Source organism: Chamaea fasciata, unplaced genomic scaffold, assembly GCF_029207755.1.
Source record: "Chamaea fasciata isolate MVZ Bird 193981 ecotype frontalis unplaced genomic scaffold, bChaFas1.0.hap1 SCAF_28, whole genome shotgun sequence".
NCBI classification, from domain to species: domain Eukaryota; kingdom Metazoa; phylum Chordata; class Aves; order Passeriformes; family Sylviidae; genus Chamaea; species Chamaea fasciata.
Window position 1 is genome coordinate 4816801 of NW_027094113.1, and position 25026 is coordinate 4841826.

General features: G+C 56.5%; 3 protein-coding genes across 4 annotated transcripts; 1 reads left to right on the top strand and 2 right to left on the bottom strand.

The window, feature by feature from the left end:
* Nucleotides 1–25: 25 nt before the first annotated feature.
* Nucleotides 26–9212, bottom strand: LOC136302290 (heterogeneous nuclear ribonucleoprotein M-like). 2 transcript variants are annotated; one of them, XM_066205710.1, is made up of 13 exons: nucleotides 9135–9212; nucleotides 8961–9054; nucleotides 8057–8251; nucleotides 7677–7830; nucleotides 6708–6757; nucleotides 6339–6399; nucleotides 4345–4446; nucleotides 3705–3749; nucleotides 3238–3312; nucleotides 2730–2828; nucleotides 1237–2024; nucleotides 859–910; nucleotides 26–450 (listed from the first exon to the last, which is right to left on the bottom strand). In XM_066205710.1, the coding sequence occupies exons 2-13, from the start codon at nucleotides 9036–9038 to the stop codon at nucleotides 287–289; spliced, it is 1863 nt and encodes a 620-aa protein (XP_066061807.1). In that variant the 5' UTR covers nucleotides 9039–9054; nucleotides 9135–9212; the 3' UTR covers nucleotides 26–286. The 2 variants fall into 2 exon arrangements, with proteins under 2 accessions (XP_066061807.1, XP_066061808.1); XM_066205711.1 differs by lacking the exon at nucleotides 4345–4446.
* Nucleotides 9213–9688: 476 nt separating this feature from the next.
* LOC136302330 (heterogeneous nuclear ribonucleoprotein M-like) lies at nucleotides 9689–18288 on the bottom strand. The gene is made up of 3 exons (XM_066205779.1): nucleotides 18131–18288; nucleotides 15443–15612; nucleotides 9689–9932 (listed from the first exon to the last, which is right to left on the bottom strand). The coding sequence occupies exons 1-3, from the start codon at nucleotides 18259–18261 to the stop codon at nucleotides 9775–9777; spliced, it is 459 nt and encodes a 152-aa protein (XP_066061876.1). The 5' UTR covers nucleotides 18262–18288; the 3' UTR covers nucleotides 9689–9774.
* An 847-nt stretch (nucleotides 18289–19135) lies between these two features.
* YJU2 (YJU2 splicing factor homolog) lies at nucleotides 19136–24984 on the top strand. The gene is made up of 8 exons (XM_066205761.1): nucleotides 19136–19219; nucleotides 19678–19778; nucleotides 20449–20593; nucleotides 21469–21603; nucleotides 21803–21984; nucleotides 22312–22432; nucleotides 23444–23603; nucleotides 24350–24984. Exons 1-8 carry the CDS (start codon nucleotides 19196–19198, stop codon nucleotides 24436–24438), a joined length of 957 nt encoding a protein of 318 aa, XP_066061858.1. The 5' UTR covers nucleotides 19136–19195; the 3' UTR covers nucleotides 24439–24984.
* The last annotated feature ends 42 nt before the right edge of the window (nucleotides 24985–25026 follow it).

Here is a 25026-nt window from a genome sequence, read left to right on the forward strand (position 1 = left end):
CAGGCAGAGTAAAGGATGCTGCGACTGAAATCTTGAACTTGCATTTATTATCAAAGTCAGACTGTTTACATCTGTCAGGTCAACGAGATGCCACAACTACAAAAAAAGATTGTGCACATGGCAGTTCCAATGCAAAAAACCAGTAAAACGGGGGCTCCCTCAGTTAAAAAAAGGACTTAAAATTACTCCAGAAAGCAACCGGGCGGGGCGGGAGGGCTGAACAGCTTTACATCCAGTCAGAGGCGCTCGGAGGAGGGGCAGGAGTACAAAGAACGGCGGGCCGGCCTCAGGCGTTGCGGTCGATCCGCACGTCGATCTCGCGGCCGCGCAGCTGCAGCCCGTTCATCATGCGGCACGCCCGCTCCGCCACCTCGGGGGACTCGAAGCGAACCACCCCGCAGCCCTTGGACTTGCCGTTCTCCATCTTGATGTCGGCGTAGAGCACGTGGCCTGCGGGGACAGCGCGGTCAGCGCTGCCGGCCCGGGCAGTCCCGGGGCTCAGGGAGGAGCTGCCCTGCGGGGTTGTTCGGAGGGGGCTTTGTCCCGGCTCAAGGGGCAGCAGCGGGGTGTGGAAGGAGCAGAGAACGGCCCTGTCTGGGGACGCTCCACCTCACGGCCCAGGCTGGAGGCCCATGGAATGCTCTGGGCTGGGAGGGACCTTAGAGGGCACCCAGGGCCACCTCCAGTGTCCAGCCTGGCCTTGGGCACTGCCGGGGATCCAGGGGCAGCCACAGCTGCTCTGGGAATTCCAGCCCAGCCCCTGCCCGCCCTCCCAGGGAACAATTCCAATATCCCACGTAACCCTGCCCTCTGGGTTATTCTTCATAGCCATTCCTCAGAGTGAGGAGAACAACTCACCACATTCATTGAATTTATCTTTCAGCATTTTCCATGTAAAATCAAAAGGCAACTGTGGGAAGAGAGGAATAAACCATTAGTGAGGCTCTGCTGAACGACCTGCAGGCAGCCCCAGCTCCCCAAAAATGGGACCCAGCACAGCCCCTGCCATAAAACCACGGGATCATGGTCAGCCAGGAGCTCTTCTCCTGGTAAGGAAATGGCTCCAACTCCCCCAAAATTTGGCAGCATTCAGCATTAGACATTGTGATTGGAAACAGAGCATGGATGAGATCAACACTCCAGTGACCGCCATGGGTGGGGCAGGGAGAGGTGGGAAAGGGCAGGAGGGGGAAAAGGGGAGAGCACAAAACGCAGGAGGAAAAAGGGAGTACTCACATTTCTCACAAATATCTGACAGGCTTTCCGGGCCACCCCGGCCGCAGGGCCTCCTGCTCCTCCCAGGGACCCTGCAAAATTCCCTGCAAAGTTTCCCCTCTCCATCTCCATGGGCCGCTCGAAGTTGCCGCCCATGGCCAGCCCCATGCGCTCGATGCCCGCCCCCATGCCCTGCCCCATGGGCGGCCCCATCCTCTCCATGTTGGCGGCCCCGATGCGCTCCAGGCCCATCCTGTCCATGGGGGCGGCTCCCATCCTCTCTATCCCGATCCTGTCCATGGGCGGCGGGCCCCCGATGCGCTCCAGCCCCGCGGGCATCCTCTCGATGACCTGGCCCATGCCGGCGCCCATGCCCGCGGGCACCATGCGCTCCAGCCCCAGCCCCATCCTGTCCATGCCCGCCCCCACGCGCTCCACGCCCGCGCCCATCCTGTCCATGGCGCCTCCCACGCGCTCCATGGCCGCGCCCATGCGCTCCATGCCGAAGCCCAGCCCGGAGCCCATGCGCTCCAGCCCCGAGCCCATGCGCTCCATGCCCGGCCCCATGCGCTCCAGGTTGGGCGCCAGGTGGTGGTCGATGCCCAGCGGGGCCATGCGCTCCATGCCCTGGCCCATCCTCTCCACGTTGGAGCCCATGCGGTCCAGCACCAGCCCCATCCTGTCCATGTCCGAGCCCACCCGCTCCATGCCGTGCCCCATCCCGGCCGGCAGCCGCTCCATGCCCGAGCCCATCCTCTCCATGCCCGGGGCCATCCGCTCCATGCCGGGGATGCTGGCGTTGCCGCCACCTGCAACACAACACACACACAGGCGCGGCCTCAGCACCGGGCACGGGGGCTGGAAGCTCTGCTGGGGTGAATTCCCCTCACTCAGAGCTCCCCCCGGGCCTGCAGGGCGAGGTAAATGCCGATGCTCAGGTCAGACCCTCCCTGAAGAGCTGCCCCAGCCCTGGGAGCCCAAAATAAGGGCCTGGAGCTGCTGGAGAGAGTCCAGAGGAGCCCCTCTGGAGCCAGGCTGGGACTGCTCACCTGGAGAAGGCTCCAGGGAGAGCTCAGAGCCCTTCCAGGACCTAAAAGGGATCCAGGAGAGCTGGAGAGGGACCAGGGACAGCACACAGGGAATGGTTCCCTTGATACTAAAATGCTGTGATTTTGTCATTAAACCAAATTAAATCTGGAAACTGATGGGGGAGCTCTGCCTGCTCAGAGAGGTTTGGGTTCAGCTTTGCTCCAGAAATTCTGCACTTTCATTACTGAGATCGTCTAATATTTCCAGGGAACATGATTGGAAGTTAAACGTGATACAGGAACAGGATTTTGTTTCTCACGGACAAATATTAACAACTTCCCAGCAGCATTTAAATAAACCAGACAGCAAATCCCTACAGCAAATCTAAAATCTGGGGTTTTTTTATCTGTATCACCCCCGAAATTGTTGTGAGCAGTTCAAGGATGAAAAGCAGGCAGGAAATGGATTTCATTTACTGCACTCACCTATTCCCCTCTCCAAGGTCTCTCCAAAACTCCGGGACATTCCCATCTCATTTCTTCCAAACTCCCTCTCAAATCCCCCTCCCATGGCCCGATCCATCTCTGCAAAGAGGAAAGTGGAGAAGTTTGCAGGGGGTTTTATGACCCCTGAGAGGACATTTTACCACAGGAATCCTTTCGAAGATTCACAGCACAGGAAGGTTTTTGTGATTTTCTCCTGATCCTTTTGTCGTGGCTTCAGGAGCCCAAAGCCCCAAGGAAAAGCAGGATTTACCCCAAACACATGGGAGGCTCTGGGGACTGCACAGAGCCAGAATCTTTCTGAATAAACCCTTCAAGGTACCATCAATAAATCACTGGGTCTGTGCAGCTCAGAGACCATGAGGGACTTGGGGGTCACAACATCAGCTGGAAAAACCCCTGGAATTATTCCCATAAAATTGAAAAGAGGCTTCTGGAAAGAGGAACCCCCCAGGGAAGGCATCAGGACAGACAGAACCCCAGCGCCTACCACTCATCCTGCCCATGTTCATCCCGGCGGGGAAGCGGCCGATGTTCTCCATGCCACCGAAGGGACCTTCCATTCCTGAAAAACAGATTTGCCAGGGATTCCTTAGCACTGCACTCCAGCTCTGCTGCCACACAACATTCCCACAGGCACCAGACAAGTCCCTACCACCAGCTCCCAGGAAGGGGTCAGGATTTGGGCACGGCACTGTAAATGGCAGGGTGGTTCGGGATATCAAGGCTCCAGCTCCAACCCCCAGGGACGGCTCTTCCAGATCTCCTGAGCTGAGGGGGCACAGGTCACGTTTGATGGGATGTACCCACCCCTCCCCACACACCTGCAGCAGTCTGAGCACCCAAAACAGGAGCAAATTCTCCCCGAGTGGTGGTGATTTCCCAGCACACAAATTCCTGCCACACGCACACACCTCGGTCTGCAGGACTTGCACAAAGATCAAAACCACAGCTTACCTCCCATTTTATTCATTCCAAAGCCCATGCCTTCCATTCCCATTCCTCAAAATAAAAGAGAAAGCTTTATATAGCAGGTGTCACCCAAGGAACTCCAGCCAAAGGCTGCAGAACTCAAAACCACACAACACATCCATGGCTTGGGCTGAAGAGCTTACATGGGATAAAACTCTGAGGAGATTCCAACATTCCTGCTCAGAAGATCAAGCAGCAAAGGGGAAAAAAAACCCACTGGCATTTCGACATGGAAAGCTGAGTGTGTGCTACTTTTTAGGTGGCTCTTTGAAACTTGTTGCTATTTCGACAGATCCTCACCAAAGATTTGCAAAAGCCCACTAGAAGTGTTAAAAGTGAGAGATGGTTTGGAGTTTCATGGATCTTTGCAGTGTCTGCTGCTCATGCTCAAGAGTCAGAAAATGAGAGCTGTGTCTTGACCACAGTGAAAAAAAAATAAAAAAAAAATGGAGCAGTTGGTTAAATTTTAAAGTTTCCATTATCAAGCTGAACAAAAAAAACCCCCTCATTTGGCTTTAACATTCCTAAGAAACTACCAACTTTCGGGGGGAGGCAAACAAAGCTATCTACCTTCTACACAGCTTAAAGCTCTCATGAAACAAAAGCATAGGAGTAATCCTCTTACCTCCAGGTCCCATGTTGCCCATTCCCATGCCTTTGTTTAAATGATTTGCATCAATAGGTTGACCTCCAGGTCCTAATCCCATGCCAATACCACCAAGACCATCTGAAGAAAATATTCAGATATCAAAAAAGCCTTCTTTCCATAGTTTGACAAAACAGCAAGTTTTATTTCTTAAGTAATTGACTTTTCATTCTCCAAAAAAAAGCTTGCTGTGTCCCCCCTGTGGGGTGTGTACTGAAAGCAGGGAAGTGTGGACTAAATCAAGAGTAGATGTGTCTTGAAATAAGCTAAAAACTACCTCCAATCATTCGGTTTCATATTTAAATTTCCACCTTACTGCTGAGAAAACTCCCTTTGGAGCTGACTCCTGAAAAAGAACTGGCTAGAACACTGCTTCATCATTTGGGCCAAGCCCTCGGCTGAGGAGGGTGGAGTGGGCAATTTGGGAGAAGATCCCCTAAAACCTGAGCCCAGTTCTCACCCTGGACGGCCAGTGGCTCCTTCCCAGCTCTGCCAGGGGAGAAGTGAAGCTGCAGGTGCAGCCTGATCAATGACAGCCACCGATGGAATTGTGAGCACACAGCCAGCCTCTCTCTGAGCAAACACACCACGGCACCCCCAGGCATGGAGCTCAACCTTCCTCAAGGCTTCCCCAGCCCAAAGAAAGAAGAAAAAGCCTTTTTTTAAAATATATTTTTCCTGAAGCAGGAAGAAAGTTCTCTGCTTGGCACAAACACCAGCTCATGGCATCCTCTGCCTGCAGGATTCCCTCGTTTCCAGCTCAGCACTGAACACAGGAGTGTTGAATCTTGTTTTAAAACAGCACAAGGTCCCCCTTCCCCGCCCCAGCAAAGGCCAAAATCCAGGCTTCCAGAGGGATTCAGGGAGTTTGACGCCAAGGTGATGGAATTGGAGCCCAGGGACTTTGTCCTGAAGGGAGGAACATCCTCACAGTGACACTGCTGCTGAGGAAGGCACTGCAAGCTCAACTAGGCAGGGACTAATTAACGCTCATTAACAATGGGCAATTTAGCAGCACCCAGCAGGTCTGGGTCCCAGGAGGAAAACAGCATCTGTCTGAATTCAGAGAATCCCAGAATCCCAGACTGGTTTGGGTTGGAAGGGACTCAAAGCTCATCCAGTGCTCTGCCCTGGGCAGGGACCCATTCCACAGCCCAGGCTGCTCAGGACAACTCAAATTCCACCAGCAGTCCCAATTTAGCTGCACTTGACACAAACTCAGCCTCCAGCTCTTCCCTTCCAGTCCCAGCTGTTCTCTTCAGTGTTCCCAGGATCTCATCCCAGAGGGGCCTCAGCTCAGCCCAGGTCACATCCACAGCTTTGGGAGATTCCACAGGAGCTCTGAGACACCCACTCACCCTCCCAGGAATGTTTCCTCACATCCACGTGGAGCCTGTGCATTCCCACTGCTGGTTTAGACTTGATCTTTTGGTTCATTCCAATTCCAGGTTGGAAGGAGCAGCTTGGGGCAGCCAATTATTCTGGGTTGGTGCTTTCTGCATCCTGCACCTCCAAGAAGAGCCTGGTTCCCTCTTCTTTCCATATTTAATACACTGATAAGATCTCCTTTGGAAATTTGAAGGCCTGGAAGACTCCCAGGTCCTGAATTCAGCCCTTCCAATTTAAGGGAAAACACTCCATTCCCAGAGCACCATCCCACAGGAGGAGTTTCCATTAAATCCCACCATTAATGGGAGGCACTGGGATCTTGGAATTGCAATGGAGAGCTCTGGAAGCCTTGAGAAGGTGAATGTTTTAAGACAAGCTTCTGGCCATGAGCTGAAAGAAGTATCCAAAAAAAAATCACTGAGCAGCTCTTCTTCACTATTCCTTCCCCCTGCTGAAATTATTCAGGAATTTGGATCCCAGTTTTCCAGTCCGAACCAGAGTTTTACTGGAGCTGGGACTGGTTCCCAGGGGCTGACCAGCCAAACAAAAAGCAGAAGATGTTGAATCATGCAGGGGACACTTACGAGGGAGTTGTTGGGGTCGCTCTGGAGGGAAGAAATCTCCTTTGGGAAAGGCTCGTTCGTCCTAAAGGGAATTTGACACATTAAAGGTGGCAAGGAAAGCAGGCAATGATTTCCTGATTCTTGAAGTTTTGAATTAAAATACAGAAATTTCAAGTCAAAGCAATTCTGACTAGTTTTTGATTTGTCTTTTAGCAAAATAATCTGAATTAACCTTCCCTGATTGCATCAGTTCAGGAGGCAACAGGCAAATCACACATTTCCCCCTCTGGATTTCGATCCACCCTTGAAGCCACAAATCCCCCAGATGAGGAGTGCATTCCCAGGGCAGGAAGCAGTGGGATTGGGGAATGGGAATGGGGCTGTCCTCACCATTTTGACGTGCATGGGTCTGTCAAAGAGCAGCTGCCCATTGAACATGGCTGGGGGTCGTTAAGGATCCTTGGTCGAGCACTGAGGGCTCTGACAGGGAGCACAAAAACCCCTCAGAAAATCCCATCCCCACAGTTATCAGTCACAGATTACCCCAAAGCCTTCTGCCTTCTCCGAAACTAAAAAGCTTTGAAATCCAAATTTACTGAACGTTCAAAAAAAGGCTTTTTGAAATAAATATAAAAACACATTTCTGGGTAAGATTAAGTTCACAGAGAGATACAAAACACAACTCTAAGTCAGCCCAAGGGTTTCAATGTTTCCTCAGTCACTTTATCCATTGAACAGGAGAAAACAGGGAAAGTTCCACAACAACACCCACATTTTGAAGTGGGTGCAGTGAATCCTCTGCCCAAGTCTGGCTCCCACAAGGTTTAGTGGGTGCAGTGCAGAAGGGAATTAACACTCAAACAGAAACTTTGGGAAAGGGGAATATTTTCCTCCTCTCCATACTATTATCAGGAGTTGAGAGAGGAATACCAGGAAGTTTATTGGTGGTTGGTTTCTCGGTAGCCAAGCATTGCTTGGGCAGTGGAAGGACACAGGGAACTGGAAAACCAGCTCTGTGTGCCTTGGCACAGGAACTTTTTCCTTTCCAGACAAATCTTTTCAGAGAATTGCATTTTAATACTAATTACAACCTGGAGTCAGAAACTCCTCTGGGATAGAAACACATTTTAGCAAAGACAATTTCCCTTGCTAAAGGTCCTGAGCAAACTGCAACAACTCCTTCAGGATGGAATTCTGTCTGTGTTTTGCTTTTGCTTCCATTTTCCATCCACTACAACCCCGCCCTGGCAATAAGGTCAAGCCGTTCCCTGGGAATACAACTCCTGCCCTGGAACACAAGTCCTCCTCTCCCCCAGGTGCCTTTTCCAGGCCCCCTGCTCCGTTCCCACCCAAGGATACAGATGGCCTGCACGGCCTCGATGGCCTGCTCGAAGGTGACCGTGCCGATGCCGCGGCTCTTGCCGTCCTTGTCCTCCAGGATGTCGGCCCTGACCACCACCCCGGCCATGCTGAACACCTCCTTCAGCTTCTTCCAGCCCACCTTGTAGTCCAGCTGCAAAACAGTTGGAAAGGCAAAAGAGATTTCCATGAGGGAACAGCTTTAGGTGGGCTCGTGTCCTTCGCTGGTATTGGCAGGAAAGCTGTCAGAGAGCTGAGAGGAAACGTAACCAGAAATCCCAATGAACAGACACTGTGGTACAGCCCAAATGAGAACCTGTCAGGACCTTTTCCTGAGATTCCCGAGGCTTTTCCTCCCCTCAGGTGTGCCCAGCACTCACGTTGGCCACGAAGACGGTGCTGCCCAGGCGGCCGGCCTGCAGGGCGTGGATGATCTCGTTGGGGATGTTGGGGTTGTTCAGGATGCTGGGGGGGATGTTGATCATGCCAGGGCCACCAGGGCCAGGCCCGATGCCCATCCCTCCTGCTGCCATCACCTTCTGCATGGCCCTCCTGGCGTGCTCCCCGTCGGGGTCCTGGGGGACACACACACACACTGAGACCCCCTGGGCAGTGCCAGGGCTCAAACAGGCACACACAGGAGTTTCCCTTTAGTTTAGGAGTTCCCTAAACATTCCCAGCCAACTGCAGTCAGTCTGTTTTATTTTACAAGTTTTACAACTTTACCCAGCACCCTTTATCATTTAAATGATATCTTTATTATGGTACCATTTATTATTATTGTTATTCATCCCCAGGCATTTCCCTGGTTCCCAAAGTGTTTATCCATCATTAATACCAACATTAAATCCAGGTTACACGTGTTCCAAACCCTGATACACCCCCAGGGCCACTGGAGAGGGTTTGGAATGAGTCCCCAGGACTGGCTGTCAGTGGCAAAGCCATTAAAATGGAAACACATCTCTGAGGTATTCCAGGAAAGAGCTGATTCCATGGGATTGTTGGTGGAATCCATCCATTCTGATGCACAACTCAAAGGGAAGTTTGTCAAGAACAAACACTCGTGGAGGTTTGTGTCAAACTCATTAACAAAGGAACTGCAGTTAAAGCCAAACTCCCGCTTTGTCCTCACATCAAGTTTAGTTTGGTAATCACGAGTTCAGCAGTGGTTAAAATGATTAGGAAAAGGCTGACTGGGGGTTTTTTATCCTATGTAAGTCCTGCTTTCTGTCCATTACCCTGAGTCAGCCCTAAACCTTTAACAGGAACAGATCCCCTCCTTACCTCTTTCACCTTCAGGGGTCTCCCACCAAGACTGTGCTTGTTGAGAACCTCAGCAGCCTTTTTCATGCTCTCCTCCATCTTGAACTCAACCACCCTGTGGGGACAAAACAGCTCAGGGGGTTTTGTCTCAAGGAGTCTCCCTGGATTTCTGGGGTAAATTCAGAGGGAACTTACGCGCATCCCTGGCGAGGTGATTCCCCGAGGCAGTCACAGGGAGGAGGGAAGAGAGAAGAAAGAAAGTCAGTGAAAGCCCAAATCACACACAAATCTTTTATTATTAAAGCCAAATCACATCAGTTAAGCCCTAGCAGCGAAAATAAAATGTAACCTTACACAGGCAAGCCTCCAAGGCTGGAATTCCGTAATTTCTCATGCCTTAACAGGATTAACCTGGGGGTCTCTGAGGTTGTAACAAACACTAAATCCCGACTCTCCGAGAAATACCACACGCTTCCTGTGACCTGCTCTTCCCTGGCATACAGCAAAACCCTCCACACTCTCACCCTAAATCCGTTTCCTTCAGGACACTCAGGAGTGCTCCTATTGTCTTCCCTGCTCCTGGACTGGAGGCCCGTGAAGGCACTGAACATTTACATCCAGGCATTTGGCTCTGCTGGCCCAGGAAAGTGGAGTTTGCAGCACCTGCTGTCGCAGCCTGGCCCTTTCCAAACTCAGCCAACCACTCGAGTGACTTTTCCAAAGCACAGGAATGTTCCAGAGGCCTGTCCTGCCCTGCTGGGGTCACACGGCCAACGCCAACGGCTCCTGACTGCAGAGCCCAGCCCACCTCCTCCCATCCCACGGCACTCCTGACCTAGAGCCACTGCACATCCACACTCTGAGCCTCCCTGGCCTCCTGTCCAGCACACAGAAACATTTTCAGGTAGAAAATCCACAAAGAAACTCTCAAAACACTTACCCTTGACTTTCCTTCAGCGTCCATTAAGAGCTCCACGTATGTTACCTCACCAACTACAAATCAGATTCCAGACGACACAGATACCAAGGGAGAAAAGCCAAGAAAACAATGGGAATTTAGAACAATCAACAACCGTGTATGGAGCCTCTCTGCCTTATAAGAAAGCCCAGAAACACTCCATGTTCTCTAGACCACAGAACTGGACAATTACAGGTATGCAGTAAAGGCTTTGAGCGCTTCAGTATGTTCTTGCTTTTCCTCCACCTCCAAAGCCAGAGATTGCTGCAGCTCCCTGGATCCTCAGAGCCCACTCGTGACCTGAGGCAGCCCAAACCCAGGGGAAAGGCTGCAGGAACACGTTTCCTTCACTCCCCACAGGATGGTCCTGGCTCCACAATCCAGAATTTCAACTGATTTCTTTTTCTCAGGATTTAAAGACCAAAAAAAGTCACACTGAACCAGCAGATCAAGACATCGCTGCCTGCCTGCTCTTTATTTCCACAGGTTTGTGTTAAGCCACAATAAATTCCATTTTAGCATTGAAATCTGCCGTGTTTGCTCTCAAGACAAAACTGCCAACAGCAAGAGGCAAAAGTTCACGGCAAACTCCACCTGTCCCTTTCCTCCCAGGACTGGGATTCCCTCTCTGGCAGGGACCTCCAGAATGCAACGACCCAAATGGCTGCTGCCTTTGAAGGGACTGGCATACAGAAGAATGGAATAAACACCTTTTTTTATTTTTTTTTTTTTTTTAAATTTCTCCTTTCTGGTTTTACAAGTCCTGGGGTTTAAATTCAAACCAGGAGGACTCCAGGTTTCTCTGGGTGGTGAATGTTTTATTTGTGGCAAAGCACAGGCCAGCTGAACATGAATAGGTTTAACTGGAGCAAGAACTGGGGTTTCACAGGGACAGAGGGAGGTGTTCAGCCTGACCTCCCCCAGGCCCAGCAATTCACAGGACACTGAGGATCACTGTGCAGAACTGACAGCCTGCAAGGTCTCCCGAAGCTGGAAAAAAAAGGGAATGCCTAATGAAACCACTGATTCTTAATCTCCATTTCTTATTTTAAGCAGTAATTTAGCAGTAAGAGCATTCCAGCCAGAGAGCAGGATGCTTTTGGGAGGACAAAGTTTGAGGCTGGAAAAGGCTGACCAGTCCCTCTGAAAGGGACTCCAGTGGAGTGTCCATCCAAACAAGGAACTGCAGGCTGTAACCCCCCAGCTCACACAGCACACGTGGGATTGTTCCCGGGGGGGTTCAGAATCCCCACGAGGTTCTGACACCGTCCAGCTCAAGAGCAGCAGCCAGAGCCCAGCACACCGGGCCAGGGATGCAAATGGAGTCACCAATTCCTCCCTGGGAGCTGCACTCCAAAACTCCTCAGAGCCACAGCTCCGGCACTCCCTGGCCCCTCTCCTTTCCTCCCCTCTCCTCTCTCCTCTCCTCACCCACACCAACAACTCCTAAAAGAGTTTGCCAAGTCTGAGGAGCTCCAACACCACTGAACATCTGCTCCTGCAACCCACCCCTGACTCTGAACCACAGCCTCTCCAGGAACCTCTTGGAATGTTGAGTCTGTGCCAGTTTCGCTCAGAGCTTCCTGCTGGAGCCTTTCACAGACACAGGAAACCCCAAATATCCAGCCTGAAGTAGGTGCTTTCCTTTAAAGGACACCTGAACTTCCTGAAGAGCCCAAAGTCAGAACTGCAGGAGGGGGAGTGACACACTCAGAGCAAACGCTCTGAGCCAAGACAGAGCCCAGAGCCATGAAAATGCATCAATCTCACCTTAAAATGTGTGAGAGGAGCCAACCCAACCCTTCTGCCAGGAGAACCTTGTCTGCAGCTGGCTAAGGAAATATTTTTATAAGAAGCTAGGCTGGGTCACATTTTATTTGGAGCTTTGGGCGGTTTTTTTTTTAGATCCCCAAGCACAGGATGCCATGGAAAAGTACCAGGAGCAGATGCCCATGTGCTGGACCAGGAGAAATGCCCAGCGATTCCCTCCTGCCAGAGAACTGCTGGATTCTGTCAGGAACACCCCACAGCCACAAGTGCAGGAATTTCATCCCAGCACAAAAACTGTTACTTCAGGAGCCTCCCAAGGGAGGAAACTCCCCAAAACCACCAGCTCCAAATCACTGCAGCTCTAATTAAGGCACATGTTCCCTGTGGGGTCCTTAAGGCTTAACAGGGAGGAGACTGATTTATGGATTTAGTTAAACCTCAAAGTTTGGAGATGCAGCTTTTCCCAAACCAGGAGACTGGAGCAGATTTACTGCAAGAACCAGAAATCCAAACTGAAGAAAGCCTCAGTGTAAATTATTTATCACAATCAGTATTTTTCCTCCCCTTTAAAACTCTGGGAAGTGATACAAAGTTTTGGAGTACAGAAAATGCCAATGTTCAGGCTGGGCTGCTCCAGCAGGATTCCAACACCCTGATCAGGATCCACAGGGTGACCTGAGGCCCTGAAGACAGAACTGAGAACTCCCCAGCACAAGGAGAGACAGAAATGTCAACTTTAGGTCGGGCAATTTGATTTTAACAGTTTGTGACAAAGCAAAGAGCTCTGAGAGGTGCAGAGAGGGAAGTGGGGGCAAGAACAGACCTGGGACAGGGGAAATGCCCTGGAACAGTTATTCCTTGGCCTCCAGGGCCAAAAGTAAATCCTGAAGAGGGAAGGAAAACCCCAAAGTGGCTGGATGTCTCCTCACACTCCACTGTGGGGCAGAGCAGAGCTGGGCACAGCTCCTCCCTCATTTCCAGGTAAAGTTTGGGACAGGCAGCCCCTGGACAGTTACAGGGGGGCTGGGGGGAGAAGAGGAGCAGGTTTTACACATGCAAAGCTTGGGCTGAAAAGGGAGAAGGAAAACCTCCCCAAAGCAGAGACAGCAGTCAGCAGTTCTGTCACGGATGGGGAAGGGACACTTCCCTTTGCAGGAGAAGAGCCAAAGTGGAGATTTGGGCTCCTGAAGAGCTCAGGCAGCAAAGAGGGAGTGAAAAGCTCCCCGCAGCCAGGGAAGGGCTGAGATTTCCTGGGAAGATGGTGAAAGCCCAAGGGAAACAGAGCAACTCCTCAGAGACCTCAGCAAACGGAAGGGGAAACAGGACAAGGGTGGAACAGCTCATTCCTTCCCCATCCCTCCCCCCCCCGAGTCCCCAAACTCCCCACGGGGATAAACCCTGGGCACTGTGCAGTAACCCCAGTGCCCAGCCTCAGCACGGGCATTCCGGAGATTCCTGCTCTGCCACAGCCCCGGGCCGGGATGGGAAAGGGAATTCCTGCTCTGCCACAGCCCCGGGCCGGGATGGGAAAGGGAATTCCTGCTGTGCCACAGCCCCGGGCCGGGATGGGAAAGGGAATTCCTGCTCTGCCACAGCCCCGGGCAGGGATGGGAAAGGGAATGTGGGCACAGCCCTGCCCGGGGCATCCCAGCCCTGCCCTTCTGGAACTGCTCCTGGTCACAGCAGTGTCCATGGAACCGCACTAATTACGGTAATTAACAGGTCCCTCCCCACACGATGTGACAGTTCCTGCCTCGTTTTACAGCTAAGCCCTCTCCTTGGACTCTGTGCCTTTCCCTACTCCGGGCAGGGAGGTTTAAAACACCAGTTCCTGTATTTCCTAAAGGAACCAATGAACATCTGGAGTTCAGATCCCAGTTTTTTTGCTGCCATGAACATTCCCACGTGTGGGGGACAGATCAAGACAGGGATCCAGCACTCAGTTACATCCATGGAAAACTGCTGCCTCTGGAAACCCTTGCCAAATTCCCACCAGTCACTTTGGTAACACCTTGTGTGTGCCAGGCAAAACGAGGGAGTTCCAAACAAGAACATCTCTTATTCCATTACCAACATTCCCACTGCATACCTGTAATTGAGTTTCTCCAACCAATCCACTGGCATGCCCGAGGCACGGCGCTGGGACAGACAGAGCCTGGCCACTCCCGGGCTGCAGGAACAGCTCCTGCAACTCGGCACCTCCCCGAGCTCCTGCTGCTGCACGGGCCCTGCAGAGCCCTCACACACCCAGGGCTTCCCCTCGGGCACGGAATTCCTCCTGCTCCCAGAGCCTGGGACGTTTGGCCTGGCGTTCTCACGCTTCCACAGCAAGAATTCCAACGGGTTTTCCACGGGCACGTTCCTGGGGTTTGGAACTGCTGTGCCTTGGGGCGAGGACTGAGCAAAGCTCAGCCCAGCAGGGTGGGGGAAGGCCAGAAGAGCCCCAGGGCAAATCCCAACTGTTGGATCCATCAGCAGTGCCCAGCCCCGGGAAGGACCATCCCGGTCTGAGCAGGACAAGCCCTGCAGCCAGAAGGAAAAGGCTCCAGCGTTCCCCCAGGGAGCATCTGCTGGAGGGAGCAGCTGAACAGCCCGGCAGGAAACGACCTCAGCCCGGCCTCTGCCCTCCTCGGGAACAGGATTCACACAGCACGGAGAGCTGGAAACATCACACCACCGGAGCTGGGGGAGCCGGGGGGCACAGGGGGCTCCCCCCATAACCAGGGCCTGTGCCAGCAGCCTTGCAGGCTGTTGCCATCACACAAAAACACTGCTGGTCTCCAACAGCCCCCAGTCAGGGAAGCTCCCAGTGCTCCCAGTCCCCACGGCCCTTCCTCAGACTCGGTTCCCTTTGGCCTCCAAAGACAAACGTTTGAGACCCTCTGGAACTTTGTTTTCCCCTTCTTCAGGCCACACTCAGACACCTGAACTGTCAGAACTGTCAGTCCTCACCCAGCTCCAGCACAATGACCACTGCCCTGGCCGATGCTCTGTGTCCCCACAGGAAAGGTTGTGCTGTTACTCTGAACTTGGTTTACGCATTTTAAGGCTGGAGAAACCAAGGATTTTCTTGCCACTCCACTGCACTTCCATGTGACTTGAAAACTAGAAAGCTGGGCACCAGCCTGAAGAAATGACACTAATTTAGACTTGTCACTACCCGAGTACTCAGCTCAACCTCCTCATCTTCCTCAAGAGATGAAGATGTCCAGGCCAGCAAAGGCAGCTCCCAACCACATGGGAATTAAAGGGACCTGTGGAAGGGGGAACACCACAAACCTGATTTCCAAAGCCCTGATTCTGCTGCAGCACATGCCAAAGCACCAACCTGATTTTACAGGTCACCCTTAAACACATTGAACTGCAACCAATGGCAGGATGGCTCCTGAAGCCAGTCCAGAGCCCCACGGGGACACAGCTGGACACCCACACACCAGAGCAGGACGTGACCACCTGAGTGCCCAAAAAACATGAAAATGCTTCAGAAATTCTGCTGCACTCAAGGCTCAGATCTGCTGAGAGCCCGGGGCTGGATCCCTCAGGAAAACACTGCTAATCCCGGGATGAGGCTCTGTCAGCTGCAGGCCAGAGGCCCCCACAGGAAGCGTCCCCTGGAAGGCTGCCAGGTCCCCTGCCAGGCTCCGAGCTTGTGCAACACCCAGCAGGGCTTGGGAAGAGCTTTTCCAACCTCGTGTGGCGGCCAAGTGCACCCACAAGTGCAAGTGTGAGCTGCAGACAGAGCCAGGCACGGCTGGGGCCCTGAGCTGCACGTTACCTTTCTCTTTGACCAGGTCCTTGAGGGACTGCCACTTGACGTCGAAGGGGATGTTGGTGATGAAGGCGCGGTACCGCTTGGCGGGGCTGGCGTAGGGCTCGAAGCGGTTCCCGCCCCTCTTCAGCCCCTTCTCCTTCTTCTTCTCGCTGGGCGCCGGGCGCTCGCCTTCGCTGCGGGGACAGAACCCTGTGAGCAGGGACAGAACCCCAGAGCACAGAGCCCCTGAGCCCCTGGGGACGGGGCAGGGCCAGGGGACACAACAGGACAGTCACTGAGTCCCTGTGAGCCCCTGGGGACGGGGCAGGGCCAGGGGACACAACAGGACAGTCACTGAGCCCCTGTGAGCCCCTGGGGACAGGGCAGGGCCAGGGGACACAACAGGACAGTCACTGAGCCCCTGTGAGCCCCTGGGGACAGGGCAGGGCCAGGGGACACAACAGGACAGTCACTGAGCCCCTGGGGACGGGGCAGGGCCAGGGGACACAACAGGACAGTCACTGAGCCCCTGTGAGCCCCTGGGGACGGGGCAGGGCCAGGGGACACAACAGGACAGTCACTGAGCCCCTGTGAGCCCCTGGGGACGGGGCAGGGCCAGGGGACACAACAGGACAGTCACTGAGCCCCTGTGAGCCCCTGGGGACGGGGCAGGGCCAGGGGACACAACAGGACAGTCACTGAGCCCCTGTGAGCCCCTGGGGACGGGGCAGGGCCAGGGGACACAACAGGACAGTCACTGAGCCCCTGTGAGCTGCTGGGGACGGGGCAGGGCCACCAGGTCCAGGGGGACAAAACCAGGACAAAGCCACTGAACCCCACAGCACAAAGTCCCTGAACCCCAGAGCAGTCTGGGTGGGAAGGGACCCTAAAGCCCATCTTGAATAAAACAAACAAACCAACCAACTGAACAAATTGCTTCAGCCTCAGTCTTACATAATTCCCTTCCCTAATCCAATTAATCTCCTTGCTCACTCAGTGATGCACCAACACGTCTTGAGGAGGAATTCAGAGCACACCAGATAAAAAAGATGAAGTTTCTACAATTTCTCTGTCCTGAGCTTTTTCCCAAGTCAGCTCCTGTGCAGCCCTGCAAATTCCAGGGCAGAAATCCCAGCTCCATCCCTCCAGGACCATTTCAACCCCTGAACAGACACAAGAGCCTGCAGGGAAAAAGGAAATTAGGAATGTAGAGGCCTCTGAAGGTTTGTATTTGAGTGTGTTCCCTGCTTCCATCAGCCAAAGCTTCTCCAGACACAGGGATGGGAATCTGCCAGTCTTCCTCTCACTGAACTTCCATAAAGCTTCTTAATGAATGAAATAACTAAAACTCCAAAACTGGACTTGAAGTGGGACAATCCTTTTTCCACCTTCATTTCTGTTTAGTTGGCAAAGTAACACAAACTGTAGCAGTTGTGTGAAAAGCTGCTCTCAGATTTTAGTGGTTGCTCCTTAAACTGGATTTCCCCACTGAGAAGGAGCCACAGGATTGTTGGTGTTATCCCTGTGGAACTGAGCGCTGCACATCCCAAACAGAAACTGCACCTGGAGAACAAACAAATCCCCTGGAGCCACCCCGAACCAGGCAGGCTCAAGGGAAACAACACCACAGCACAGAAATATCTTTATTTATCCCTCTAGGAACGACCTGGCTCCTCGTGGAGACAAACTGCTGATCCCAACAGAACCCAGGAAACATTCTCCCTGTCCCGGGATCAGGGCTGGCTCTGCCCCTGACAATTTCAGTCAATGAAATTGTGTCTGGCGGCGTTTTACTGCCCAAAGCACGGCCTGACTGTTCTGCAAGGGGAAAAATAAATAAATGGATCTTTTTCCCCCAGAGTGACATCTGGACAGGTGAACACACAAACCCAAACCCAGCCTGAGTCCGCCCCAGGAATCAATCACGGCGGCAGGTACAGCCCGCCCCTTATCGGCCCGGAACGGATCTGGGGCCAGAAACGCCCCGAGGGGGAGAAGTCCTTCCTATCCCAGGGATTTGGGACCGAAACCGGCTTTGCCAAGGGCGGGATTTCACACGAGGAAGCGAGAAGCCGCTGAGGCTTTTTGTGTGTCCATCCCCGCGTTCACAGAGCGGGAGCTGATTTTGGTTTAAATTTCTGTAACGTTTTACCCACAACACCACCGGGATTGTGCAACCCCTCTCCGGCATGACTTTAAACTCCCACTCCGGAGGTGTTCACGCTCCTAAATCCCCTCACGGGGAAATCGCCCCCAAACAGGAGCAGACTCTGCTCCAAACCGCGCGGAGAGCAACGGAGTTACCGCAACTTACTGACCGCAAAAAAAAGTAATAAAGTTAAACATCCCCACGCCGGCACAGCCCGCAGCCCCCGGGGAAGGCGAAACTCCACCAGAACTCAGCAGAGGCTTTTCCCGAGGGGCCGGGGATGGTCCCGGGGCTCCCCGCCCGCTGGCACCGGGCCCGCAGCGCTGCGGAGCCCCGGAGGCGCCTCCGGGCCGGCCCCGCCCGGGATCCCCAAGCACGCCCGGCGGGAGCAGCGGCCGCAGCGCCGGGAGCGGCCCCGCACCGGTACCGAGCTCACCGGGAGCTCACCGGGAGCCCGCCGGGCCCGGCCCGTCCCGCCGCCCTCAGGCCGGACCCAGGCGCGGGGAGGCCGCACGCGGCCCCTCGGCCCCACCGGCAACGCGGCCCCTCATGGCCCTCCCTACCTCTTGGGGGGCGGCCCCCCCGCGCCGGCCGCCCCGTTGGGCGCTGGCGGAGCCGCCGCTGCCGCCGGGGCCGCGGCCGGGGGCGGCTCCATTTTCCCGGGGGCGCTTTGCGAGGCCGCGGCCGCCGCCATTTCCCAGCGCGTCCTTTGTGTGGGGAGCGCGGGGCACGACGGGACGGGGCGGTGGGCCGGGCCGCCAGGGGGCGCTGCCAAGCGCATGCGCGTCAGGGGGAAGAGGTGGCGGGAAAGGGCGCGGGAGGCCCTGCGCATGCGCCCTGATGCCGCGCCGCCGGCGGCAATGGCGGCTTTGCGCTGGCGCGCTGTGGCGGCGCCGGCAAATTGGGGCGGGTGGCAGCGGGGAGGGAGGATCTGAGAGCGCGCAGGGCTGCAGTCCCGCCGTGAGGGCGGGGCGGGCGGCAGCACCAGCTGGGGCCGCCCGCGCTTCCGGGAATAGCGGTTGTGCGCATGGCAGGCGCGCAGTACGGAATGGCGGCGCCGCGTGCGCACGGCGGCCGTGCCGTACAGCATGGCGGCCATGGCTGCGCATGCTCAGTGGAGTGAGCACAAAAAAAAAAAAAAACAGCTGCCAACTCGAAAGGACTCGGGAGTCCTCGGTTTTAAGGAAGAAAGTGATATTTTAAATACAAAACAGACTGTTTGCGACCTGTTTTCCGCATGATGAATATGCGTCATGGGAGACCAGGGGAGGCCGGGGCCCACGTGTTGCTCTGAGGAAGCCGAGTTTCCCCAGTCCCGGATCGCATCCCCGGGGTCCCCCTGCCCCAGCCGGGGAGGAGGGACAGCGGTCCCCCGGGGCCCAAGAATGTCCGGAACCTCTTGTGAGGCCGCGGCTCTCCGGCCGACTCTTGGCTGGGTTGTACAACAGCCGTGGGCGCCTCCCGTTGACAGACAGCCGGATCAGCCAATGACAGGCGAGGATCGGGGAGGCCGCGGCCCGCTGAGCCAATAAGAGGCGCAGGGGGCGGGGGCACACCCGGAAGCGGCGGGCGGCGCGGAGGCAGCACCGGCAGCACCGGCAGCACCGGGGCCGAGAGAAGCCGCAGCGATGTCGGAACGGAAAGTCCTGAACGTGAGTTGGAGGAAGGATCCCCGCCCAGGGGAGCTGGGGGAGCGCCCCGGGTGAGGCTGGGCCAGCGAAGGGTTCCCCGAGGGCGCCGGGGGGTCCCGGTTGGCTCGGGGGTCACTCAGAATCCCGGGACCATCGAGGCTGGAAAAGAGCCGAGGTCGGATCCAGGCTGTGCCCGGTGCTCTCGTCCCCAGCCCAGAGCTCTGGGTGCCACATCCAGGCCTGAGTGACACCTCCAGGGATGGGCACTCCAGACCTCCCTGGGCAGCTGACCCCAGTGTTCCCATGAAGGAATTTTCCCAATATCCAATTTAAACCCCCGCTGAGGCCGTTTCCTCTCCTCCTGTCGCTGCTCCCTGCCGGCGGAGCCCGGCTCTCCCCTGGCTGCCCTCCTGTCGGAGCTGTGGGGAGTGGGAGCATTCCCGGGCTCCAGCATTCCCAAACCCCCTCTCTCTCCACAGAAATATTACCCCCCGGACTTCGATCCGGCCAAGATCCCGAAGCTCAAACTCCCCAAGGACCGGCAGTACGTGGTGAGGCTCATGGCCCCCTTCAACATGAGGTGAGAGACACCAGGGTCACTCGTGGAATGCCAGGATCACTCATGGGATGCCAGGATCACTCGTGGGATGCCAGGATCACTCGTGGGATGCCAGGATCACTCGTGGAATGCCAGGATCACTCGTGGAATGCCAGGGTCACTCATGGGATGGGTTGGAAGGGCCTCAAAGCCCACCCAGTGCCATGGGCAGGGACACCTTCCCCTGTCCCAGGCTGCTCCAGCCTGGCCTTGGACATTCCCAAGGATCCAGGGGCAGCCACAGCTGCTCTGGGAATTCCATCCCAGCCCTTCCCCACCCTCCCAGCCAGGAATTCCTTCCCGACCACCCACCCATCCCTGCCCTGTGGCAGTGGGAGCCATTCCCTGTGTCCTGTCCCTCCATCCCCTGTAACTGCCCTCTCTCCATCCTTCCTGTCAGCTCCTGCAGGTCCTGGAAGGGAACCACCCCCAGCACCTCCTGCTCTCCCTCACGTGTCCCTGCCGTGGCACTGGGGGGGATTTTAGTTCTCTCCCAACCCAACCAATCCACAATTCCCTGATTTTGGGGCTCGGTCGCCGCAGAATTCCCAAAGGCAGAACCAGCCTGGTTCAATAAATCCCCTGGGCTGTTCCTGGTGTTGATTCCCGGTTTTTTTGGGGTGCCCCGGGTCCTCCCCTCCCCTCTCCCCAGGTGCAAGACGTGTGGCGAGTACATTTACAAGGGCAAGAAGTTTAACGCCCGCAAGGAGACGGTGCAGAACGAGGCCTACCTGGGGCTGCCCATCTTCCGCTTCTACATCAAGTGCACCCGGTGTCTGGCCGAGATCACCTTCAAGGTGAGCCTGGGCCCCATTCCGGCCCCTCCCTGCCTGGGGGGACCCCAGGGAACGCCTGGAGCTGTCCCAGGGACGGGGGAGGGAGAGCAGGGAAAGGTTTCTTCTCTCATGGAGAGCAGGGAAAGGTTTCTTCTCTCATGGAGAGCAGGGAAAGGTTTCTTCTCTCTCATGGAGAGCAGGGAAAGGTTTTTTCTCTCATGGAGAGCAGGGAAAGGTTTCTTCTCTCATGGAGAGCAGGGAAAGGTTTTTTCTCTCTTGGAGAGCAGGGAAAGGTTTTTTCTCTCTCATGGAGAGCAGGGAAAGGTTTCTTCTCTCTCATGGAGAGCAGGGAAAGGTTTTCTCTCTCATGGAGAGCAGGGAAAGGTTTCTTCTCTCTCATGGAGAGCAGGGAAAGGTTTTCTCTCTCATGGAGAGCAGGGAAAGGTTTCTTCTCTCTCATGGAGAGCAGGGAAAGGTTTTCTCTCTCATGGAGAGCAGGGAAAGGTTTTCTCTCTCATGGAGAGCAGGGAAAGGTTTCTTCTCTCTCATGGAGAGCAGGGAAAGGTTTTTTCTCTCTCATGGAGAGCAGGGAAGGGTTTTTTCCCCCCAAGGGTGGTGGGGCACTGAGTTCCCCCAGGGAATGGGCACAGGCATAGCTCCAGGAGCCTTTGGACAGTGGCGTTAGTGGGATTGTCCCGTTCAGAGCCAGGCCTGAGGGTCCCTTCCGGCTCCCTGACACTTTTATCCCAGCACAGGCTGGGTGTGAGGGTGGGATTTTGGCTGGGTCAGCCCTTCCCGTGGCAGTTTTGTTGGTGGAATGGGGGAATGTGTGGCTCTGGAGGTGTCTGGGGCTGAGTGGAGCAGGATTCCCACCCTGCTGCTGTTCCCCCCCTCAGACAGACCCCGAGAACACGGATTACACCATGGAGCATGGGGCCACCAGGAACTTCCAGGCTGAGAAGCTCCTGGAGGAGGAGGAGAAGAGGCTGCAGAAGGAGAGGGAAGAGGAAGAGCTCAACAACCCCATGAAGGTACTGCAGGAAATCCTCTCCCGCCCTGCCTGGCTCTCCCCAGCCACAGCAGTGACCCTGCAGCCGTTCAGGTTTCCCTGCCCTGCCCGAAAATGAGGATGAGGAGGAGCCTCTTGTGCTTCATCCATCGTGGGGAGGTGTTGGAGGCTCCTGTCAGGCTCTGCTGCCTCAAAGATCCCAAATTATCCCCCCCTCCCAGGTGCTGGAGAACCGAACCAAGGACTCCAAGCTGGAGATGGAGGTCCTGGAGAACCTGCAGGAGCTGAAGGAGCTCAACCAGCGCCAGGCCAACGTGGACTTTGAGGCCATGCTGAAGCAGTACAAGGAGCTGGAGGAGGAGCAGAGGCGCAAGGAGCAGGAGGAGGACGAGCAGGAGATGAAGTGAGGGGGGCTGGAAGGGCAGGAGGGATGAGCCAGGCTGGGCTGGGGGGGTGGGAGGAGATCCCACGGGGCAGAGCGTTCAGGGAGGGGTGGGAGGTCCTTGCAGCCCAACCAGGTGGGATTCTGTGGGGTCTGTAGGGCTCCAATCCCCCGGAAAGTGCCCTCACACGGACACAGCTCCTGCTCTGGGGTGAAGCTCCAGATCCCGGCGCTCTCCCCCCTCAGCGTGAACCTGATCCCATAAACCCCTCGGGAAGGTGGATCCCGGGGCTCTGCAGGGGCTGGCAGTGCGGTGGACGCAGCTCCAGCACCTCTCTGTCCCCTCAGGGCCATGCTGGAGCAGGCCCAGAACCGCCAGCTGCTGCTGGATTCCGACTCGGACGAGGAACCTGCGAAACCCCACCCCAACCGCAGGGCCCAGAGCAAACCCACGGACATCCTGCAGGAGGTGAGCGAGCCCAGCCCAGATCCTCTGCCCTGGGGCTGTGTGCTCTGCCCTGGAGCTCTGTGTCCCCGCTCTGGGTGACACCGGGCTGCTGTCACGCCTGAGCAGCTCCCCAAGGCCGTGTCCCTGTGCACTGGGCTGGGAGCAGCCGGGGGTCACTGGGGGATTCCGGGCTGTGCCTGCTGACAAAGGCTGGGATGGAGCTGCCCCCGTCCTCCCTTTCCTCGGGAAGAACGAGCTCTGCTGGGCCCGGCCTCTCCCCGGGCTGTGCTTTGGGTTCAGAACAAAAGAGCTCCCAGAGCCCGGCTGGAGGGAGGGATTATCCCAACAACCCGCCCTGCCCTGTCCCCGCTGTCATCCCTGGATCCCTGCCCCGGGGCCGTGTCTGCTGGGCTGGATCAAAGCTGCCGAGCCCGGAGTGGGGAGTGGGGCTGGGATTAATCCCAGCCCAGTTCCCTGGGCCAGGAGTGGGGCTGGGATTAATCCCAGCCCAGCTCCCTGGGCCAGCACTAATCCCCTGCCCGGGGCACTGGGGTTCACTCGGGTTCCAGGGCTGCAGCACCTGCAGGTCCCCGGGGCTGCTCAGTGCCCTTGAGAGGAGCCGATAGAACAGGGAGAGAACGATTTTACCTGGGCAGGACACGGGGGATGCTCTGGCACGGGGCAGGGCAGGGTTGGATGTCTGGAACAGGGTGCCCAGAGCAGCTGAGGCTGGAAGTGTCCCAGGCCAGGCTGGACAGGGCTTGGAGCAAGCCGGGATAGCGGAAGGTGGCACTGGATGGGCTTTAAGGTCGTTCCAAGCCAAACCATCCTGGGATCGTTTTCTGTGCCTCCTCAGCAGCCCAGGGCCATCCCGAGGCTGGGTTTAGTCTCTGATCTCCAGGGGCAGCTTTGCAGCTCCACGTCCCTGCAGGGGCAGAATTCCCCATGGGGCCCCTCTCCTGGTGTCTGTGCTGCTTTTCTCCCCAGTGCCCGCTCCAGGCCGGAGCCCCCTGACCCCGCTGTGCCCCACAGGAGCCCCAGAGCAAGAGGCCGAGGACGGAGAGCTGGGAGCGCGGCGTGGGCAAGCTCAGCACCAGGGCCCAGCTGGCCGGGCTGGTGGCCCGCAGGAGGCAGAGAGCCGATCCTGGCCTGGAGAACGGGATGGAGACCCCAGGGAGCACAGGCGGCACTGGTACCTGCCCCTGCGGAGGGCTCTGACAGCCCCCAGCGGGCTTTGGCCCCGTGCTCTGAGCCGGGCTCCTGTGGGGTGGGGTGAGGACTGGGGGCTGTCCCCCCTGCCTGGGGAAGGGGAGGCTCTCTCCTGGCTCTTGGCTCTAAGCCACGGCCTTGGGGACAGGTTGGCAAGGCCAGGAGCTTCAAAACAGCAGATAGAGCCCTGGGAACGTCACAGCAGCCAGTCTGGGGTGGGACAGCAGGAGGACTGCTGTGGTTTGGGGCCCGGTGATGAATCCCGCCTCACTGCTGGAGCTGGCGAGCTTTAGGGAGCACAGAGCGAGCTGGCAGGGTTTACAGCCCCTCAGTGAGCTGCCCAGCAAGGCAGGGGATCCATGGCCGTGGGGAGGGAGACGGGGGATCGGTTTGTTCTGGGCGGGTTGGTCCTAAGCCCCGTCCTCGGGGGATCCCTGGGAAGGGACGGCTCTTGGAGGGATCCCCTCTGCCCTGTGCTTCCCCAGCCACCTGCTCCTGGCTGCTCTCCCAAGGATTGGGCTGGTGGGAATCTCCCAGCGGGGCTGTGGAGGGAGAGAAGGAGGGTCCCAGCTCCTGCTCCACCCGATTTCTCCTCCCCGGCCTCGGGATCCCCCCAGGGATGCGGGGAAATCTCTCCAGCTGGGAGCAGCCGGGCCAGGCTGGCGTTTGCAGGCTCCCAGCCCTGGGAAGGCTGGGCCTGACCGGATCCTCTCCCTCCCTCCTCCCCAGGCTCTCTTCCAGCCACAGCCACAGCAGCAGCAGCCACGTCCTCGCTGGGTTTGCTGGGAGCCTACTCGGACAGCGAGGACAGCGCCTGAGGGGCCGGGGGGAGCAGGCCCGCGGCTGTCCCGGCTCCCTGCTGCTCCTGCAGCCCCACACCGAGCTGGGAGCGCAGCCAGGGCGCCGGGGATGCAGGCCTGCCCAGCAGCAGCAGCAACAGCAGCGCGGGGAAGGCGTTTTCCCTGCAGCAGGGTCCCAGCCCTGCCCGCAGGACGTGTTGGCATGGTCAGGACCCTGCTGTGTCCATCCCGGGGGGCACTGCCCTCAGCCCCCCATAGTCACCATGCCCAGGTCGGGTTTGGGGTGCCCTGGGCCCCCCCAGCAGGAGGAGGACCTTGGAGCTGGGGTGCTCAGCCCCCGTCCTTCACTTCAGCACCGGCCCCTTGTGTCCCAGGGTGTGTCAGATCCCACCTCTGCACACCCCGGGGGGCTCATCGCGCCCCTCACCGCGGGGACAGGGCTGTCCTGCCACCAGCAGCCCCCCAGATGTCCCCAGGAGCTCGGGGGACAAACCCCCCTCCCCTCCACTCGGAGCCTGCGGGGCTCCAGCAGCCACAGCTCCGGAATAAATGGGATCTGGCAGAGCCGGTTGTTTGTCTCCTTCCACGGAGTGATTTGGACGTGGG

Coding starts and splice junctions, on each gene's coding strand:
- LOC136302290 (XM_066205710.1), bottom strand. CDS start 9,038: ATGGAGGAGAGCATGAAAAAGGCTGCTGAGGTTCTCAACAAGCACAGT. Junction 4,447..6,338: donor GCGACCCCAACAACTCCCTC/GTAAGTGTCCCC, acceptor TATTTTCTTCAG/ATGGTCTTGGTGGTATTGGC. Junction 2,025..2,729: donor GACCTTGGAGAGGGGAATAG/GTGAGTGCAGTA, acceptor GTTGTGTTGCAG/GTGGCGGCAACGCCAGCATC.
- LOC136302330 (XM_066205779.1), bottom strand. CDS start 18,261: ATGGCGGCGGCCGCGGCCTCGCAAAGCGCCCCCGGGAAAATGGAGCCG. Junction 15,613..18,130: donor GGGGGGCCGCCCCCCAAGAG/GTAGGGAGGGCC, acceptor CTGTCCCCGCAG/CGAAGGCGAGCGCCCGGCGC. Junction 9,933..15,442: donor GGACCTGGTCAAAGAGAAAG/GTAACGTGCAGC, acceptor TCTGATTTGTAG/TTGGTGAGGTAACATACGTG.
- YJU2 (XM_066205761.1), top strand. CDS start 19,196: ATGTCGGAACGGAAAGTCCTGAAC. Junction 19,220..19,677: donor CGGAACGGAAAGTCCTGAAC/GTGAGTTGGAGG, acceptor CTCTCTCCACAG/AAATATTACCCCCCGGACTT. Junction 21,604..21,802: donor AGCTCAACAACCCCATGAAG/GTACTGCAGGAA, acceptor CCCCCCTCCCAG/GTGCTGGAGAACCGAACCAA.